Source organism: Hyla sarda, chromosome 8 (assembly GCF_029499605.1).
Source record: "Hyla sarda isolate aHylSar1 chromosome 8, aHylSar1.hap1, whole genome shotgun sequence".
NCBI classification, from domain to species: Eukaryota; Metazoa; Chordata; class Amphibia; order Anura; family Hylidae; genus Hyla; species Hyla sarda.
The window spans coordinates 203043001-203062957 of record NC_079196.1 but is presented as its reverse complement, the minus strand read 5'-3'; the positions used below and the strand labels follow the sequence as shown (position 1 = coordinate 203062957).

At 44.8% G+C, this 19957-nt stretch overlaps 1 protein-coding gene across 1 annotated transcript in view; it reads left to right on the top strand.

Moving 5' to 3' along the window:
• The window catches only part of LOC130284834 (heparan sulfate glucosamine 3-O-sulfotransferase 2-like), a 50595-nt gene extending 30977 nt beyond the window's left edge, over positions 1 to 19618 (top strand). Inside the window, exon 2 of the mRNA XM_056535672.1 lies at positions 18531 to 19618. Coding sequence (XP_056391647.1) covers positions 18531 to 19149 — 619 coding nt within the window. The 3' untranslated portion in view covers positions 19150 to 19618. The remainder of the gene's footprint in view (positions 1 to 18530) is intronic.
• Positions 19619 to 19957: the final 339 nt, after the last annotated feature.

Here is a 19957-nt window from a genome sequence, read left to right as displayed (position 1 = left end):
TAATATATATTTTTTTTTATTATGGTAAATGACTTTCAGTTCTTAGCTTATTTAGGTGTGATGGGGTGATGTGTTTCCTTGGGGATTTTTAAGGCCCGGGTTACTATTGCCAGCCACTGGAGGTAGCTAACCTGTATATCAGAACAAGACTAGGAGTTATCAGACAAGCCAGAATCCCCTCCAAAAGAAAGATAACAGAAGAAAATGAGGAAAATTGGATTGTCTAGGGGCTTGTTCACACTACCATTGTGCTCCAGGAAGGGAGATCTGTTGATCAGTCCATCAAGAAGGATGGGTATTAAAAGAGCTTTAGTGATCATTCAGTCATCATTACAAGTTATACAATAAATTACAATCACACAAAACACAATGACAGTACAATATACAGCACAGGTTCCCTAAGATATACACTGTACCACATGCTACGCTAACACTCTGCTCCATCACTCATTATCGAACAAACAAAGTAAAAAAAAAACAACAACACATTTAAATCTGTGATCGGAGAGGGGCATGGTATCTATGGAGGTAGGGAGGGGCGGATCACAGGGCCAAACTACTCAGCAAACATAAGGGGAGGTGGGGAAGTAGAGGGGCGTTAATCCTCTTCTTCATTGACGTCTGGACTGTCCAAGATGGAATAGTCTGTAAGCATGCTATGGATCAGCCTGAGCCGGCCTGGACGGACATGTCCTCCCTGTTGTAGATGAGGCGGTTCCTGGTCAGCCATATAGCGTCCTTAAAGGAAAACTGTCAGATCTTTTCTCCCGCACTATCCACAGTACTTGTGTATAGTGCGGGAGACGCTGATTAAAACGAGCCCTACCTTACCAGGATCCGCCCGGCATTGTAGTTTTAGTCTATGTGTATATCTTGCTGTAACTGGCACGGGCGGGGCTTCTGCAGGTTAACTGGCACTGATGTTAGGATCGGCGAAGAGAGGGAGAACTGACGTCAGTGCCAGTTAACCTGCAGAAGCCCCGCCCGTGCCAGTTACAGCAAGATATACACATAGAATAAAACTACAATGCCGGGCGGATCCAGGTAAGGTAGGGCTCGTTTTAATCAGCGTCTCCCGCACTGTCCACCAGTACGGTGGATAGTGCAGGAGAAAATATATGACAGTTTTCCTTTAAAACAGTTCATAAGGCGCCAGGCCTCCTGGATGGTCTCAACATTGTGAACCCCAGGAAAAAGTCCATAAAGCACTGAATGGTACGATAGGTTGTTCCTGGGTACCGAGTGTCTAAGTTCAAGTTCCAGGGTGATCAAGAAGGATGAGAGTTTAGAAAAACAATACTGCATGTCCTATTTTTTCATGCTTATCTTCTGTAAAATATCAGATCCCTAATAGACCCCATGAAATTCAGTGGGATCCATCCGGACTCGGTGGTATTTGTTATGTTCCCGCCCGTTCTAGGTCCATTAGGGGGGGGGGGGGGAAGCCGAACAGACGTGCAACTCAGCTATCTGTTGTGCTTGTGTTCTTACCTTTCACCAATACAGAGAAAAGTGCCAGTGGCTTAGGTGAGAGGCCATACACGTGTGCAGCCTACGGGGAAGACAACCAAACTGAGTTAGGCAGGCAGGCAATGCTGACTGGGAGACATTTTTATAGATCCGGCCGGATGTCCGGGCAGTATACCTGCGCACATTTACTTATTTATTTTTGTTCACTGTGTCCCTTTTCATGTGTTGTATGTACACAGGATTGTTAGTATGCGGTAGTCCTTCTGTGTATCCCTCTTTGCAGTCTAGGGGAGGTGTGTGTGGCCATCAGGTTCCTCACCTCCCTGCAAAAACCCGTGGGTACTCCTACATGGGCATACAAACCGTTAACGGCTCTGCAGGCAGATACATTGGCTAACTCCTAGGGCAGTAGTTACCAACCTTTTTCCATGGGGCACCCCTACCGAATAACTTTCAATGCACCTTCTCCATCTGGTTCGGACCGTCATGATGGTTTCTTCCAGTCACAGCTCTTCACCACATACCTGCAATACACACATATGTTAGGCTCCGCACCTTTCTGGCATCATCCTCGATCCCCCCACACACACACACACATATACAAATGCCTCCAGCAAGAAGGGCTTAGCGATAGATCCTTTGTGCACGTTTTGCTAGTGTAACATGTTTGCACTTTTTCTTGCACTTTGGGTGATTCGAGAGCACGATCCTCGGCTCTTAGATAAAAATGCTGACTGGGGAAAAAGTATGCAAATTAGCTCTCATCCAGAAGGAAAAGAGTTGACTCCTGTAAATAAGTGTCCAATCCCCCAAAAAAGCCTTGTAACTTAACAAGGGATTATCCCTAAGGAAGGACCGAAACGCGTCTAAATATCAGCATACTAAGCTTATGCTATACACCATTTTCTATCCCTGTTCCTGCACTTCCCTGCCACGAGGACGCCAAGTTTTTTTTCTTTTTTCTTTCACTGCTACCACAAACCAGCAACTCCAACAACGTAACTGGCATCTCCAACATCACTACAGGCATCTCTGCACACATTCAGGTCTGCACACTACTAGTGAGTGCAAGAACCAGGAGGCACGCACAGATCTTTTCTCCCGCACTATCCACAGTACTTGTGTATAGTGCGGGAGACGCTGATTAAAACGAGCCCTACCTTACCAGGATCCGCCCGGCATTGTAGTTTTAGTCTATGTGTATATCTTGCTGTAACTGGCACGGGCGGGGCTTCTGCAGGTTAACTGGCACTGATGTTAGGATCGGCGAAGAGAGGGAGAACTGACGTCAGTGCCAGTTAACCTGCAGAAGCCCCGCCCGTGCCAGTTACAGCAAGATATACACATAGAATAAAACTACAATGCCGGGCGGATCCAGGTAAGGTAGGGCTCGTTTTAATCAGCGTCTCCCGCACTGTCCACCAGTACGGTGGATAGTGCAGGAGAAAATATATGACAGTTTTCCTTTAAAACAGTTCATAAGGCGCCAGGCCTCCTGGATGGTCTCAACATTGTGAACCCCAGGAAAAAGTCCATAAAGCACTGAATGGTACGATAGGTTGTTCCTGGGTACCGAGTGTCTAAGTTCAAGTTCCAGGGTGATCAAGAAGGATGAGAGTTTAGAAAAACAATACTGCATGTCCTATTTTTTCATGCTTATCTTCTGTAAAATATCAGATCCCTAATAGACCCCATGAAATTCAGTGGGATCTATCCGGACTCGGTGGTATTTGTTATGTTCCCGCCCGTTCTAGGTCCATTAGGGGGGGGGGGGGGAAGCCGAACAGACGTGCAACTCAGCTATCTGTTGTGCTGTGTTCTTACCTTTCACCAATACAGAGAAAAGTGCCAGTGGCTTAGGTGAGAGGCCATACACGTGTGCAGCCTACGGGGAAGACAACCAAACTGAGTTAGGCAGGCAGGCAATGCTGACTGGGAGACATTTTTATAGATCCGGCCGGATGTCCGGGCAGTATACCTGCGCACATTTACTTATTTATTTTTGTTCACTGTGTCCCTTTTCATGTGTTGTATGTACACAGGATTGTTAGTATGCGGTAGTCCTTCTGTGTATCCCTCTTTGCAGTCTAGGGGAGGTGTGTGTGGCCATCAGGTTCCTCACCTCCCTGCAAAAACCCGTGGGTACTCCTACATGGGCATACAAACCGTTAACGGCTCTGCAGGCAGATACATTGGCTAACTCCTAGGGCAGTAGTTACCAACCTTTTTCCATGGGGCACCCCTACCGAATAACTTTCAATGCACCTTCTCCATCTGGTTCGGACCGTCATGATGGTTTCTTCCAGTCACAGCTCTTCACCACATACCTGCAATACACACATATGTTAGGCTCCGCACCTTTCTGGCATCATCCTCGATCCCCCCACACACACACACATATACAAATGCCTCCAGCAAGAAGGGCTTAGCGATAGATCCTTTGTGCACGTTTTGCTAGTGTAACATGTTTGCACTTTTTCTTGCACTTTGGGTGATTCGAGAGCACGATCCTCGGCTCTTAGATAAAAATGCTGACTGGGAAAAAAGTATGCAAATTAGCTCTCATCCAGAAGGAAAAGAGTTGACTCCTGTAAATAAGTGTCCAATCCCCCAAAAAAGCCTTGTAACTTAACAAGGGATTATCCCTAAGGAAGGACCGAAACGCGTCTAAATATCAGCATACTAAGCTTATGCTATACACCATTTTCTATCCCTGTTCCTGCACTTCCCTGCCACGAGGACGCCAAGTTTTTTTTCTTTTTTCTTTCACTGCTACCACAAACCAGCAACTCCAACAACGTAACTGGCATCTCCAACATCACTACAGGCATCTCTGCACACATTCAGGTCTGCACACTACTAGTGAGTGCAAGAACCAGGAGGCACGCACAATCACAGGAGAGGAGCAACATCGCCAGAATATCCTCATCGCTCTGTGCGCAGCCCCACGCTTCTGACACTAGGTTTGCACCGGCGACTGTAACATCGCTTGTCCGACTGCAAGAACCAGGAGATCCACGCTGATACAACTAGGTCTGCACATCGCATACCCGGCTGCAAGACCAAGGAGAACGACAATTGGGTGAGCGGTACGCTGCACCACCTACGTTCTCCATAGACTTATTATACAGACTTGCTATTGTTTTACTATAACCTCAATCAGGGAAACGTTGCAGGCAATTTTTGGATGGACATTTAAAGGGGTTATCCAGGAAAAAAAAAAAGTTTTTTATATATCAACTGGCTCCAGAAAGTTAACCAGATTTGTAAATTACTTCTATTGAAAAATCTTAATCCTTTCAGTACTTATGAGCTGCTGAAGTTGAGTTGTTCTTTTCTGTCTAAGTCCTCTCTGATGACACGTGTCTCAGGAACTGTCCAGAGTAGAAGCAAATCCCCATAGCAAACCTCTTCTACTCTGGGCAGTTCCCGAGACAAGCAGAGATGTCAGCAGAGAGCACTGTTGCCAGACAGAGAACAACAACTCAACTTCAGCTGCTGATAATTATTGAAAGGATTAAGATTTTTTAATAGAAGTCATTTACAAATCTGTTTAACTTTCTAGAGCCAGTTGATATATAAAAAATTTTTTTTTCCTTGAATACCCCTTTAAACCTTTATATCATTCAGCATTTTATCCCATTTATCTTATCCTATCTATTTGTATATATTGATTGCCTCCTACCAGCAAGGGCCCTGTGTAATGTTGACAAATCTATTCTTTTAATTAATTATTTTAATAAAATATTTGCCGTATATTCAGATCTTGAACACTAGTAACATTTGTTATTTCTATATATTATTTTATAGACACCTGCGGTTGGTGTTTTACTAGTTGCCCGATCTACACACTGTCGTTTTAGTATAGGAGAGCCATCCCATTATATTTTTTCCTTTCTGTTACGCATTATTAAAAAGTCGCACATTTTGTCGCACGGATAAAAAGTTGCACAAGTCACAGAGGGATACAAAGTTCTGTACTGAAGTAAGAAGTAAAGGGGTACTCCGCTGCTCAGCGCTTGGAACAAAATGTTCCGAATGCTTAGAGCCGGCGCTGGGAGCTTATGACGTCATAGCCCCGCCCCCTCATGATGTCACACCCCGCCCCCTCATTGCAAGTCTATGGGAGGGGGCGTGACGGCTGTCACGCCCCCTCCCATAGACTTGCAATGAGGGGGCGGGGCTATGACGTCACAAGCTCCCAGCGCCGGCTCTAAGCATTCGGAACATTTTGTTCCAAATGCTGAGCAGCAGAGTACCCCTTTAATTGGGTAAAAAGACGTTTACCTACACCACTCTTGATGAATACCCCCCCAATTTGTATATCTGATTGTAATAGGAGCAACTCGATGAACGTGTAATGACAAAACTAGGTTTATTTCAAGATTTTCACCTTTATGAAAAAATAAGGATAATTTGGGGAACATTTATCAAAACCTGAGTAGAGGAAAAGCGGAACAGTTGCCCATAGCAACCAATCAGATCACTTCTTTCATTTTTAAAGGGCCGCTCAAGAATGAAGCAATCTGATTGGTTGCTATGGGCAACTGGTCAACTTTTCCTCTGGACAGGTTTTGCTAAATCTCCTCCATTGTTCTTATCTTTGACATAAAGCTGGGTTGAATTGATGGGATGTTATGTCTGTTCTGTCAGTACAAGGGGGGTCGTCTCTAACACAGCATTTTCCAACCAATAGGCCTCCAGCTGTTGCCAAACTACAAGGCTGTCCGGGCATGCTGGGAGTTGTAGTTTTGCAACAGCTGGAGGCACACTGACTCAGATTTCTCCATAGGGAGATCACAAGTTACTGTCGGGAGTCCTATAGGCCAGGCAGTGCATCCTGGGAGGTAAAGTATGTAAATGAGCTCTCTTCCACTTGCTCTCTAGTTCCACCTACTGGCCATAGTTCCAGTGTAAGGGCCTGATATCTCCCTGTATAATAGGGATAGCAATCAGCCAACAAACAAGCTAAGAAACCATTGGCCGTTTTTTGCACATCTCATGTAATGGGGGACAAGGGACGGCTGATTTACACAAAGGGCAACATGAACGATCCAATATTTGTTCACGCAGCCTCCCCACCAAATGTTTGTTTGATCCTTAAAGAGATTTTAAACACGACTAGGGATCACGTTTAAAGTGTACCTGTCATTAACAAAAATGTTTCATATAATGTAGAAAATAATATTATATGAATGTGGTAGGCCTCGGGTAGGGGTAGTACAGTCAGGGATTTGCTTTGGTATATCAGGGGTTAATGTTAACCCTATAGTTCGTGACGCCAGGCTGAGGGCTAGTATGCGGAGATGATTCTCCGGCCTATCGCCGCCCTTCCCAGTAACGATAGGTGCATAAGAATAAAGACTGAAGGTCCACAAGGTAGTTGAATTTGAACTTGCCTAAACTTTACTTAATGGCTTGCAGTACATCCACAGAGTAGGAACAGTCTCAATTAAACAGTCTCTATATACTTCAATGACTGACAGATGTTGCGGACCTTGACTTTAGACAATAGTCTAGGAATTCAGGGTATATTGCGAAGATCCGTCTGGATTTAGGGGATAGATAAGGTCCGGTGGTCTTGCAGAGTGTTTAGTGATTGATACACTCACAAGTTGGAATAGAACAGCCGTCACCGCAAGGTTAAGGCCTAGACTCACTGATGACTGCAGCGCAGATCCTTTCTTGTCAACAGCCAGGAACCAAGAGCGAGATTAATGGCCGCCGCACCCTTATATGGGCAGGGGCGGGCCGTTTTGATTGGTCCAGCCATCTGTCACTCACCGTCACAAAGGAAATGAGTGCATTACGTCACAAGGACCTCCAAAGGTCCTCAAGCAGAAATACCATAGAGTTTACCTGATCATGTGACCCGAAGGTCCTGCTACGCTTCTCACAGGTAATTAACTATTTACATACATTTTATACAGTTAGACTTCCACAAATAAAGAGCATATGATTAGAGCAATGACTATAGGGATGAGAGGTGACTAGGGGTGGACTATACAAAAGGACCCCGACGTCCTAGAGACTCTGGCTATGGGGACCTATAAACAGGTACCGTATAGGATGCAGTACTGGGACACCACATAAATATTTGTAATATATAAATGTGTATATTTTTGTCCCCGCAGCTATTGCCTGTGTGTCTCTGTGAGGAGTCCAAATACAGGAAGTGATGGGGGACAAGCGGGGCTCTGTACACTGAGGACAAGCAGGGCTCTGTGCAGTAAGGAAAAGCAGGGCTCTGTACACTGAGGACAAGCAGGGCTCTGTGCAGTAAGGAAAAGCAGGGCTCTGTGCTGTAAGGAAAAGCAGGGCTCTGTACACATAGGACAAGCAGGGCTCTGTGCAGTAAGGAAAAGCAGGGCTCTGTACACTGAGGACAAGCAGGGCTCTGTACACCGAGGACAAGCAGGGCTCTGTACACCGAGGACAAGCAGGGCTCTGTACACCAAGGACAAGCAGGACTCTGTGCAGTAAGGAAAAGCAGAGCTCTGTACACTGAGGACAAGCAGGGCTCTGTACACTGAGGACAAGCAGGGCTCTGTACACCGAGGACAAGCAGGGCTCTGTACACCGAGGACAAACAGGGCTCTGTACACTGAGGACAAGCAGGGCTCTGTACACTGAGGACAAGCAGGGCTGTGTGCAGTAAGGAAAAGCAGGGCTCTGTACACTGAGGACAAGCAGGGCTCAGTGCAGTATGGAAAAGCAGGGCTCTGTACACTGAGGACAAGCAGGGCTCTGTACACAGAGGACAAGCAGGGCTCTGTACACCGAGGACAAGCAGGGCTCTGTACATTGAGGACAAGCAGGGCTCTGTACACTGATGACAAGGGGGGCTCTGTATGCTGAGGACAAGCAGGGCTCTGTACACTGAGGACAAACAGGACTCCGTGCACTGAGGACAAGCAGGGCTCCGTACACTGAGGACAAGCGGGGCTCTGTACATTGAGGACAAGCGGGGCTCTGTACACTGAGGACAAGCGGGGCTCTGTAAACTGAGGACAAGCGGGGCTCTGTATACTGAGGACAAGCGGGGCTCTGTACACTGAGGACAAGCGGGGCTCTGTACACTGAGGACAAGCGGGGCTCTGTACACTGAGGACAGGCAGGGCTCTGTACACTGAAGTCAAGAAGGGCTCTGTACACTGAGGATAGGCAGGGCTCTGTACACTGAGGACAAGCAGGGCTCTGTTCACTGAGGACAAGCAGGGCTCTGTACACTGAGGACAAGCAGGGCTCTGTACACTGAGGACAAGCAGAGCTCTGTACACTGAGGACAAGCAGAGCTCTGTACACTGAGGACAAGCAGGGCTCTGTACACTGAGGACAAGCAGGGCTCTGTACACTGAGGACAAGCAGGGCTCCGTGCACTGAGGACAAGCAGGGCTCTGTACACTGAGGAGAAGCAGGGCTCTGTACACTGAGGAGAAGCAGGGCTCTGTACACTGAGGACAAGCAGGGCTGTGTTCAGTAAGGAAAAGCAGGGCTCTGTACACTGAGGACAAGCAGGGCTCAGTGCAGTAAGGAAAAGCAGGGCTCTGTACACTGAGGACAAGCAGGGCTCTGTACACAGAGGACAAGCAGGGCTCTGTACACTGAGGACAAGGGGGGCTCTGTACGCTGAGGACAAGCAGGGCTCTGTACACTGAGGACAAACAGGGCTCAGTGCACTGAGGACAAGCAGGGCTCCGTACACTGAGGACAAGCGGGGCTCTGTACACCGAGGACAAGCAGGGCTCTGTACACCAAGGACAAGCAGGACTCTGTGCAGTAAGGAAAAGCAGGGCTCTGTACACTGAGGACAAGCAGGGCTCTGTACACTGAGGACAAGCAGGGCTCTGTACGCCGAGGACAAGCAGGGCTCTGTACACCGAGGACAAACAGGGCTCTGTACACTGAGGACAAGCAGGGCTCTGTACACTGAGGACAAGCAGGGCTGTGTGCAGTAAGGAAAAGCAGGGCTCTGTACACTGAGGACAAGCAGGGCTCAGTGCAGTAAGGAAAAGCAGGGCTCTGTACACTGAGGACAAGCAGGGCTCTGTACACTGAGGACAAACAGGGCTCTGTACACTGAGGACAAGCTGGGCTCTGTACACTTAGGACAAGCAGGGCTCTGCGCAGTGAGGCTCAGTGACATGCTCCCTGCTCACATAGAAGGATGATTGACAATTCGGGCGCCTGCACAGAGCCCTTCTTGTCCTACCCTCACTTCCTGTATTTGGACTCCTCACAGGGACACACAGACAATAGCTGCAGGGACAGTATTTTTTCACCCAACACTATACACATTTTATAACCAATGTATATTACAAATATACATAATATGGTATTATCTACATTATATAAAGTTTTTGTTAACGACAGGTGCACTTTAAGGTAACTTGTCATTACTTTCATACTGCCTGAACTATGAATCATTGGGGAGGTCCGAGGTGGCTTGTCACTGCCCTGCTGACCTTAATTGATAGATCTCTTCCTATACCCAAACAAGAAGAGATCTATCGATCAAGGGTGGTAGGGCGGGAAGAAGCTGCTGGGGAATCAGCCTGATGACCAGTGGTTCAGGCAGCATGAAAGTGATTCCATGTTCCCTTTAAAGGGGTACATTGGTTAGTAAAAACATATCCCCTATTTTTAGGAAAGGGGTTAAGTGTCTGATCTCTGGGGGGGTCCAACCACTGGGACCCCCGTGATCTCCAGAACGGGGTCTGTCTCGTTCCTCTGATTGCTCCGGCCCTCAACTTTCGAGAAAATCTGGTCTCGAGAGTGACAGTCAGCTCAACAAATCACCAGCCACAGCGATGTCCCGCCTCAGCTGGTGATTGAAGGGCCGTAACTCTTCAAACCAGTTTGTCTCGGAACGTGGGGGATGGAGCACTCAGAGGTAAGAGACAGACCCCGTTCTGGAGATTGTGAGGGGTCACCCATCCCCTCCACAATCAGACACCGTGATCTTGTGCATAGCGGACACGTTTTGCATAACCAGAGTACCCCTTTAATGGATCAAACAGATAGCCCTAGAACAGCAGTCTCCAAACTGAGGACCTCCAGATGTTTCAAAACTACAACTCCCAGCATGCCCGGACAGCCAGCGGCTGTCCGGGCATGCTGGGAGTTGTAGTTTTGCAACGTCTCAGTTTGGAGAGCGCTGCTTTAAGACATCATTAAGAAACTAAGCAGAGATACATTTTTTTTCCTTCTTCTTCTCTAGGACAGCTTTTTGCATATTTTACCCAGAATGCACTGAATATAGTCTGCTTATTTTCCATTCATATGCAAAGGAAGAACAGAAATTCTGCATGTTGTTATTTGGATGTGTCTGTGGTTTATCTGCATTCCCGCACACAGTTATATGACCTAACAGCTTAGCTCCAATTATATACCTGCTATCCAAGCTCCCACAATGCACTGCACCCTTGTAACAAAACAAATAAAAAAAAAAACAGTCAATTTACAAAGTTATTTTTGTACGTGAACAAAGAAGAAAACTAAATTTAAAAAAAATGTGTAGTGTTGATAATGGTAAAAGACTACAGAAGGTTATGATGACACCATGAGATATAGAATGTCTCAGGCAGCGCTGGTTCTCCTTAAAGGGGTACTCCGGTGGAAAACTTTTTTTTTTTTTTTTTTTAAATAAAATGGTGGCAGAAAGTTAAACAGATTTGTAAATTACTTTTATTAAAAAAAATGTAATCCTTCCAGTACTTATCAGCCGCTGAATACTACAGAGAAAAATCTTTTCTTTTTGGAACACAGTGCTCTCTGCTGACATCTCTGTCCATTTTAGGAACTGACCAGAGCAGCATATGTTTGCTATGGGGATTTTCTCCTACTCTGGACAGTTCTTAAAATGCACAGAGATGTCAGCAGAGAGCTCTGTGTTCCAAAAAGAAAAGCATTTCCTCTGTAGTATTCAGTAGCTAATAAGTACTGGAAGGATTAAGCAATTTTTTGAAAGCCGAGGTACGTGCTCTCAAATCACCCAAGTGCAAGTAAAAAGTGCAAATGTTCACACAAAAAAACTGTGCACGAGGATGCGGTCTATCGCAAGCCCTTCTCCGAAAGGAGAGAGGCCCGCCAACAAACCAAACCCTTTGCCTCCGGGCCAAAAGGCACCTGCAAGGTTTCAGGTACAATGCCCCTTTTGCCGAAGCTACTCAGGGACCGAAAGTGTTCCCGGTAGACAACTAGGCGTTAACCAGGTTGTCACCAAGGAACCAGTAAAACCGGTTTGGCATCCTGCCAAAACAGGATGACACGGGGTATAGCAGGGAGGTGAGGAACCTAATGGCCACTCACACCTCCCCTAGACCGGCAGGAGGGACACCCAGAAGGGCTACCGCACCCTACCAAATCCTAGTGGACAAAACGAACACAAAAAATGGACACAGTGACACTGTGCACAGTGTAATACTGCCCGGACATCCGACCGGATCTATAAAAATTCCCTGATCCTAGCCGAAAAGGCCGGGATACTAAGGGTGAGTGCCCAGAAGAGTGAGAGAAAAAGTGTGTGCTATGTGCTTTCATTCAAGTGGGGTTGCCAATCCCAAGTGAATTCCGGCACCCTGGGGTCACCACTCTCAGGGAACTTGTGCACCTCGGCCTTCACTCTACCCGGACCCTATGGCCAGATCCAGCAGGGAGCAGGGCTCATCAGAAGATGACTGCTTCCCATACAGCAATCCCTGGTACCCCCCGTCCTACTGTGTGGTTCCCCATCCTGCCTTGATGGTCTTCCACACCGGCAACTAACAGGAAAGGTACTACACTTGATCTTAGCCAAAAGGCCGAGAAGCGATTAAGCTATTTTAATAGAAGTAATTTGCAAATCTGTTTACCTTTCTTGCACCAGTTGATACAAAAAATAAAAATAAATAAATCCCCTTTAAGGAGAGTATCATCTGGAGTAGGGAGTTTTAGAATCCAGTCAATGCATCCTGGGAATCAAAGTATGCAAATTATCTATCCCCCAGGAGGAAGAAGCATGGCTCTCTAGAGCCATCTATTGGAGTTAGCTTTCCTGTAATTTAGAAATGATAATAGGTTTTAAAGAGGCACTGTCATTATAAAAACCTTTTTATATTTTGTAGTACTACTAATAAGATGACTTTTTTAAATGTACATATTAGAGATGAGTGAATTGAAGCTGACGAACCCAAATTCGTCACGAATTTCATGAAAAATTATCGGCCCGATTCTATTGCGCGAGTCGCTTCATTAAACTCCATTTACTGCGGTCCAGGCTCCAGGGCATCTAAAATGGCGGATCAGCATGTCATTACATGGGACAAGAAATCCTGGGAAGGCGGGAAGGGAAGTAGGCCCTGAATCACATGCAGGATGCAGCCTATCAGCAGCCAGTCACCCCTGTGATATCACAGCCCTATATATTTGGCAGCCATTTTGCGGCTCGTCATTTCATTCATTACACTGCACAGAGATAGGACGGACAGCCTGTGTGTGTGTGTGTGTTACACAGAAAAGCTCAATCCAGCAGTGTTTCACCTCCTAGTCACATCATTGTTATGGTGGACAGAGAGCAGTGTTTTTTTTCACTGAAAAGGATTTTTACGGCAGCCATTAACCTCCCAGTCACTTTCTTCAGCATTGTATTACAGAGAGGGGCAGAGAGCTGTGTGTTGCCTCAGCTGCAGAAGGTTTTCAGAGGAGCGTGAAATTATTTTTTAGGGCAAATCTGTGTCTTTGTTCCACAACAACTGGTCTGCTGGTTTTACTAGTCTGTAGACGGTATAATCCATACCCAGCAGTCCATTCCTAATAGAGAGTCTTTTTGCAATTTTGGGTTTAGTACACAGTGACTGTGAGCTGCAGCATTGTTGTGTACTGCTGGTGTTGTGGGTAAATTTCATTTAATTTTTTTTAGCGTACTGTAGCACATTTTTCTTCCCGCATAAGTGGTGTACTATTATGTACCCTTTTAATTTGTCAAGGGCCTACATACTGTGAAGGGACAGACAAAAGTAATCACCTGCTGGTGTTTTACTCAAATAATAGCGATGCCTGTAATCTGCAGGTCATACTAAATAACAGTATTATTTCACAACCCCAGCACACTCCATATGCGTGTAAGAACAAAGCAAAGTGTTCTATACCCCTATTGAGGCTCTCTGTAGGCCAGAAATAGCAGTTTTTAATATAGATTCGCCACAAATAAACCTGACCCGATACAAATTTTTTCGGAAAATTCGGCGACTCGGCCAAATCGAATTTTTCAAAAGTTTTCTCATCTCTAGTACATATATTTTTTAAAAAATTACATTTTACTAAAAGGATAAAAAAAATTAAGATAGTGCCCACTAGGGGTCATCTATCTTTATGCAGACAGACTACTCTGTATTTTGCAGCATACTGAATACCGGCAGTAAAGTGTGTGGGTATCCAGTATAGGAGATCACCACTACAGCCTTCAGCTGTACCTAAACTACAACTCCCATGATGGGAGTTGTAGTTTTGCAACAGCTAAGGGTACAATCTTTGTAAAACCCTGTGTTAGAGCTGTGTATCTCCAGCTCTTGCAAAACTACAGACAAAGGATGTGTGGGCATGCTGGGAGTTGTAGTATTGCAGCAGCTAAAGCAAAACTACAACTCCCAGCATGCTTGAACAGCCAAAGCTTTCTCTGACTCCTGAATGATAAAAAAGCTGATCTGACATTCAGGAGTCTGCGAATGACACACACAGTGATAGCTGTGTTGATTAGCATCCAGCTTTACAAGGAACAGATAAAAAATGTATACATAAAAACTACAGTGCAGTGATTTGCAGGCTGCCAGGCTGCTCCCAGACTTAGAGCAGATGAGTCATGACAGTGAGGGAGAGACGGACACGCCCTCTTCATAAGGCAAGAAGACAAAGCAAGTGAGCAGCATATAAATGCTATTTGTTAGGGATATATAGGTCCTAGAGACATGTACTTGATCAGGATTAGGTACTGAGTAACATATAACTGATGTGATGTGATTCTATATTCCTACATACGCATACATTTTATTTCGTTCTAAGAATGTATCTTAGAAGAACACAACAGTTTTTTTTTGCTGTGGGCAGTTCCTGAGGTAGACTGTTCCATAAGACAGTTCTTATGCTGAAGAAGGCTTATCACCTCTAGAGACCTTTAGAGACATTGTCTCTTGAGAGCATAATTTTGTTTTCATGAGAAACCCATTTTGCTGGACCATGACTTGAGAATGTAGTCCCATCTGTAGGTACCATGTTATAGAGCAAGAAGTTCTAGGTTGACCTATCATTTGGTCATGTAAGTCTCTACTCATCCTGGGGTAAGTAGTCATGTGTGTGGTCCTAATTAGTAATTGACAGCTATCTGAATGAACATAGAGAAAGCTGTCAGTCAATGAATAGGACCACTACTTATTGCTTGACAGATGTGCACTCAGATAGCTGTCAATTACTAATTAGGTCCACCCACTTGACTACTTAGCCCAGAATAAAGAGAGAATTACATGTGTAAATGACAAGTTATCCTGGATTTTTTTTTTTCTTCTTCAGAAAACTATATATATGAATGTGCTCAGCTCCTCCTGATCAATAACTCAATGCCTGCAGGTCTGGATATTCAACATGGCAGATGCGGTACAGTTAATACATTTGAGGTGTAGGGTGGTCCTCAGGGAAGGAATAAGGGGCTAACCGGCTCATGTCATTCCCCTCCTCAGTTCTGAAGAAGGATCAGCCATAACCCTGTTTTCAGTGGCACTCATGCAGAGAAAGCAAACATGGTCCTAACTGATGGCTTCACATGAGCGGCTGCGGTAATTTCCAGAATGTTTCTCGCACAGTGCGGATGCGCAGTACACGGATAAATCTTCATCCCGACAAGCTTTTGATTAGGAAATAATTGCAGCAGCTGTAGCTTATTATGAGGAGTTTTAATGAATGTAGCTGCTTTATCTGGGTTGGAATTTCACCTCAGATTAATTACTTTGAGACAAATTAACTGCACATAAATGCCTGTCTACGTAAGGCAGAGACTGGGCGAGTATACGGCAGCGCACACGCACATCTATAGTGGATTCTCTGTTTTAATGATTTCCAGCTCCACCGAGTGCTAAGAGGGCTTTATGTATTGAAATTCTCCTTCTCGGGTGGCAGACTGGCAGTGTTTTGATTAATTAGGACTCGCCTAAGTCACGGGTGCGAGCAGCTGTCACTGACGGGAAAACAGTGTCAGCCAGTCCTGTGTTGTGTCTGAGGAGCACATGGATCTGGACCTTTTAACATCTTCTTCAGAGATGTTTCCTGTTAACCTGTTGAGGGCTATAGAACTTAAAGGGGTACTCCGCCCCTAGACATCTTATCCAAAGGATAGGGGATAAGATGTCTGATCGCAGGGGTCCCGCTGCTGGGGACCCCCACAATCTTGGCTGCGGCACCCCAGACATCCGGTGCACAGAGCGAACTTCATTCTGTGCCGGATGACTGGCGATGTGAGCCGGAGGCTCGAGACGTCAAGGCCACGCCTCGTTCGTGACATCATGCCTGTCACGCCCCTTCCCATTGACTTGCATTGAGGGGGCGAGGCCGTGATGTCACAAGCCTCCGGCACTGCACTTGACGGTCTAAAGGAATGCCAGGTGCAGAAGAGAGATCAGACATCTTATCCTTTATCCTTTGGATATGGGATAAGATCTCTAGGGGCAGAGTACCCCTTTAATTCATACCTGTTGAGATCTTGCAACCCTAGTTGAGTAGAATGGATTCTGTGGTCTATAGTAAAGGATGTGAGAAGGGCAGGTTATAAGATCTGAAATCCAAAACTATTAACCTGTTGGGGACTGTAGGACTAACTGCATAGATGTTGGTTGAGACCCCAGTTTGGTTCAATGGATTTTGTGGTCTACAGTAGAAGCTGTGAGGAGGATAGGTTATGAGATCAGAAATCCAAAACTATACCCAAGCTTGTTGACATGGTTCTTGTTAACCGGTTGAACACCAGAGAACTTACTGCATAGATGTTGAGATCTTGCAACCCAAGTTTGGTTCAATAGATTCTGTGGTCTACAGTAGAAGCATTGAGAAGAACAGATTATGAGACCGTAAATCCAAACCTATGACCAAGCTGCCTGACATGGTTCTTGTTAACCTGTTGCAGACCATAGAACTTACTGCATACATGTTGAGCTCTTGCAACCCCGGTTGGGTACAATGGATTCTGTGGTCTACAGTAGACGCAGTGAGGAGGACAGGTTGTGAGATGTGAAATCCAAACCTGTGACCAAGCTGCCTGACATAACTTGGTTCTGATTCTGACTCTAAAAACCCACAAATGTATTTGATGGCTTCATTTTGTATTGTGCTGTAATTGGGCTTCTAAAGAGGTTTAAGCTAAGACTACACAACATATTTGGCCAGAGAACATGTGCCTTGGCCAAAGATTGCTGTGTCATGACATCATGATGCAATTATTGTCATTGTAATTAACTTTTGACATGTCCCATTGAGTTAAGATCGGTCAGGGTCTCACTTCTGAGACCCAACCCCCCTCCCCCTCAAATAGTTGCACTTTACAGCAGATTACAGACTCCATTATATTCTACAAAGCCCATGTCCTGCATTGAGGCAAGTGCGCTGCTGCTTTCGACAGATCTTAATTTTTGTCATGTCTACTTTAAGATCACAACATGAGCACATGTTGAGGTCTCTTTCATTTGCTGTGATGTAGCAGTGCGACACATTGATCCTAGGTTGGGATACATGTTGTACGTCCAAAGTTGCCATGTACCCCTAGTCTTTGAAGCTGATATTCTCTCCAAATATGCTTCTATGGAGAAACAGGTTTTTCTGTCAGATTCTATGTATACATATGTTATATAGTCTCCATGCATCACCATGCAGATTCTGCTATGTGTAGGATACCTTAGGAGACCCATAAGCCTAACCAACTATTGCTTCTAGGGGATAATATTTTGGTAGGTACGACTCCCAAAATTAATGAAAGATGTGCTATTAAATTGTTATTACTAACACTTTATTTGAAAAAGTCCTATTACCTAAGGAAAATCAATGGTTATCTGGTGATCTGGTGTCCTTCAGAGAGTCAGCCTCTGATCTCTCGCCAGCAAAGGACACTGTTTAAGTGCCATCATTATCTTGTACTATTGTTACTAACCAGAAGAGGAAGATATCCCCCCCAAAAAATAAATGTAAGGACTTTGTATAGTATACATATAGGGGCACTGTAAGACCCAAGATCATACTACTACAGTGGCCGCTCAACTTACAATATTAATTGGTTTCATTGTATGTTGGGACCATTATATAATGAAACCATTGTATGTTGGGACCATTGTATGATGAAACCATTGTATCCTGAGACCATAACTTTATGGAAACCTGGTAATTGGTTCTGAAGCCACCAAGATGTCATCCAAAAATAGTAAAAAGTGAGGATTAAAGAAAATAAGTAGATAACTAATATAGATAAAGCAAATCCTTACATATAAAAGTAATAAAGATCTGCTGGGAGCTGTAATCACTGTCTATGTAGAGGGCAGGAGCTTCTTCAGGGTCCTGTACAGTACACGCAATGTCCTAAAAAAGTAAATTTGAGTTGCCCTCACCTGGTGTCCAAAGGAGCAGATAACCCTGGTACAGGTAAAGAGTACAGAACACGTAATACCTCCCTGTACTGTAGGGGGCACTACCGGACAGGAATTCAGTGCATGCACTTCAGTAATACAGGGGTTTTATCAGTGAACGTCCATCTAATTGGTCGGTTCTTTCAGCCATTGACACATATCACAGATCTGAACTGTCCGTAGTATTGTATGTTGAGTCTGGTTTCAAGTTACAATGGTCCAGAAAAGAAAATTGTACGTTGAAACTATTGAATGTTGTGGCCATTTTAAGTTCAGGAATCACTAGGTGATGGGACATCAATAAATATTCAATCAATTAAGTTCAAATAATCAAGGGTTAATGATAAAATTGTAATTCTAAAGGGACATTGATATTTTTGAATTGCCACAAGGTTTTTAATATTTTAAATTTCCTCTCTTTAAATATAGAAACTTGATGCCTCGATCCCTGGATCGCCAGATTACAGTGGAGAAGACCCCCAGCTACTTTGTGACACGAGAAGCCCCTCGTCGGATCTCACACATGTCACCTAGAGTCAAACTGATTGTGGTAGTCCGTAACCCTGTTACCCGGGCAATCTCGGATTATACTCAGACTCTTTCTAAGAAACCGGACATCCCCAGCTTCAGTGAACTCGCCTTCCTGAATAGGACGAGTGGGGAGGTGGACACTTCCTGGAATGCCATTCGGATTGGGCTGTATGCATTACATCTGCAACCTTGGCTTAGTCATTTCCCAATATCCCAAATGCATTTTGTAAGTGGTGAACGGCTGATCACAGATCCAGCCGGGGAGATGGCAAGAGTACAGGACTTCCTTGGCCTCAAACGTCTAGTTACAGAGAAACATTTCTATTTTAACAAGACTAAAGGATTTCCTTGTCTCAAAAAGCCTGGTGGTGGAGGAGCACCACGTTGTTTGGGCAAATCTAAGGGTCGGGCTCATGTACAGATCAACACCGAGGATATAGAACAGTTACGAGAATTCTATAGACCGCATAACATTAAGTTCTACGAAACTGTTGGGCAGGACTTTCATTGGGATTAGGGTATCCGGTGAAAACCATGGGATGAAGTCTATCGAGAAGAACATTTTCAGAAAGGGCACAAGGTAATGAGAAATAGGTATCTTTACTCTATGGACATTCAAAGTAAATTGGTCTTCACAAAGGGTCTAGAGATGTCCACATCCCAAAATTTAAACCTTCATGGATTGACATGTCAGGAGACATGTAGCACGATGCACTTTGCTCTTCCAATGCAAGTACCAGAGAACATGATCTGTAGATGAAGTCAAAAGCAACAAAACTAGAAGGTCCCAGTTCACAAGACGCAACAAACTGTTCATCCATTTCGTGATCCAGTCACTCCATTATGTTCTCCTAAAAAGGAGGGTTCTAATCATTTGAGAAAATTTCCCCCTCCCCCGCAAAAAAGAGTTTTAATGTAAAAAGTTTTAATCATAAATGAGGAATTATTATTAAAGGATCAAATTCTAATAAAATGAATGACCAAGAGTTGGTATTGCCATCAATTCTGAAAATTGTCTTAAATTTTCTTTTCTTAAGGTTCATATATGTTCAACGTTTGTGGCTTATGTTTTGGCTTAATTTTGCATTGAGTAAAGTAAAGTGGAATTATGGGCATGAACTTAGGTATAGCATTGCCCAAAGAAGGTCTCTCTCCATTCCATGAGACTGAAGACTATTAATAGGCAATCCAATCTTTAAGTTATATTGTTATTCCATACTGAAGTAGTTGTATGAGAACTTTAGTACAGGCTGTAAAAGAAAATATGTCTGTCATTTTTGGCACCAGATATGTAGGGCATGTGCATTGTCAGTGGAGACCCCAGA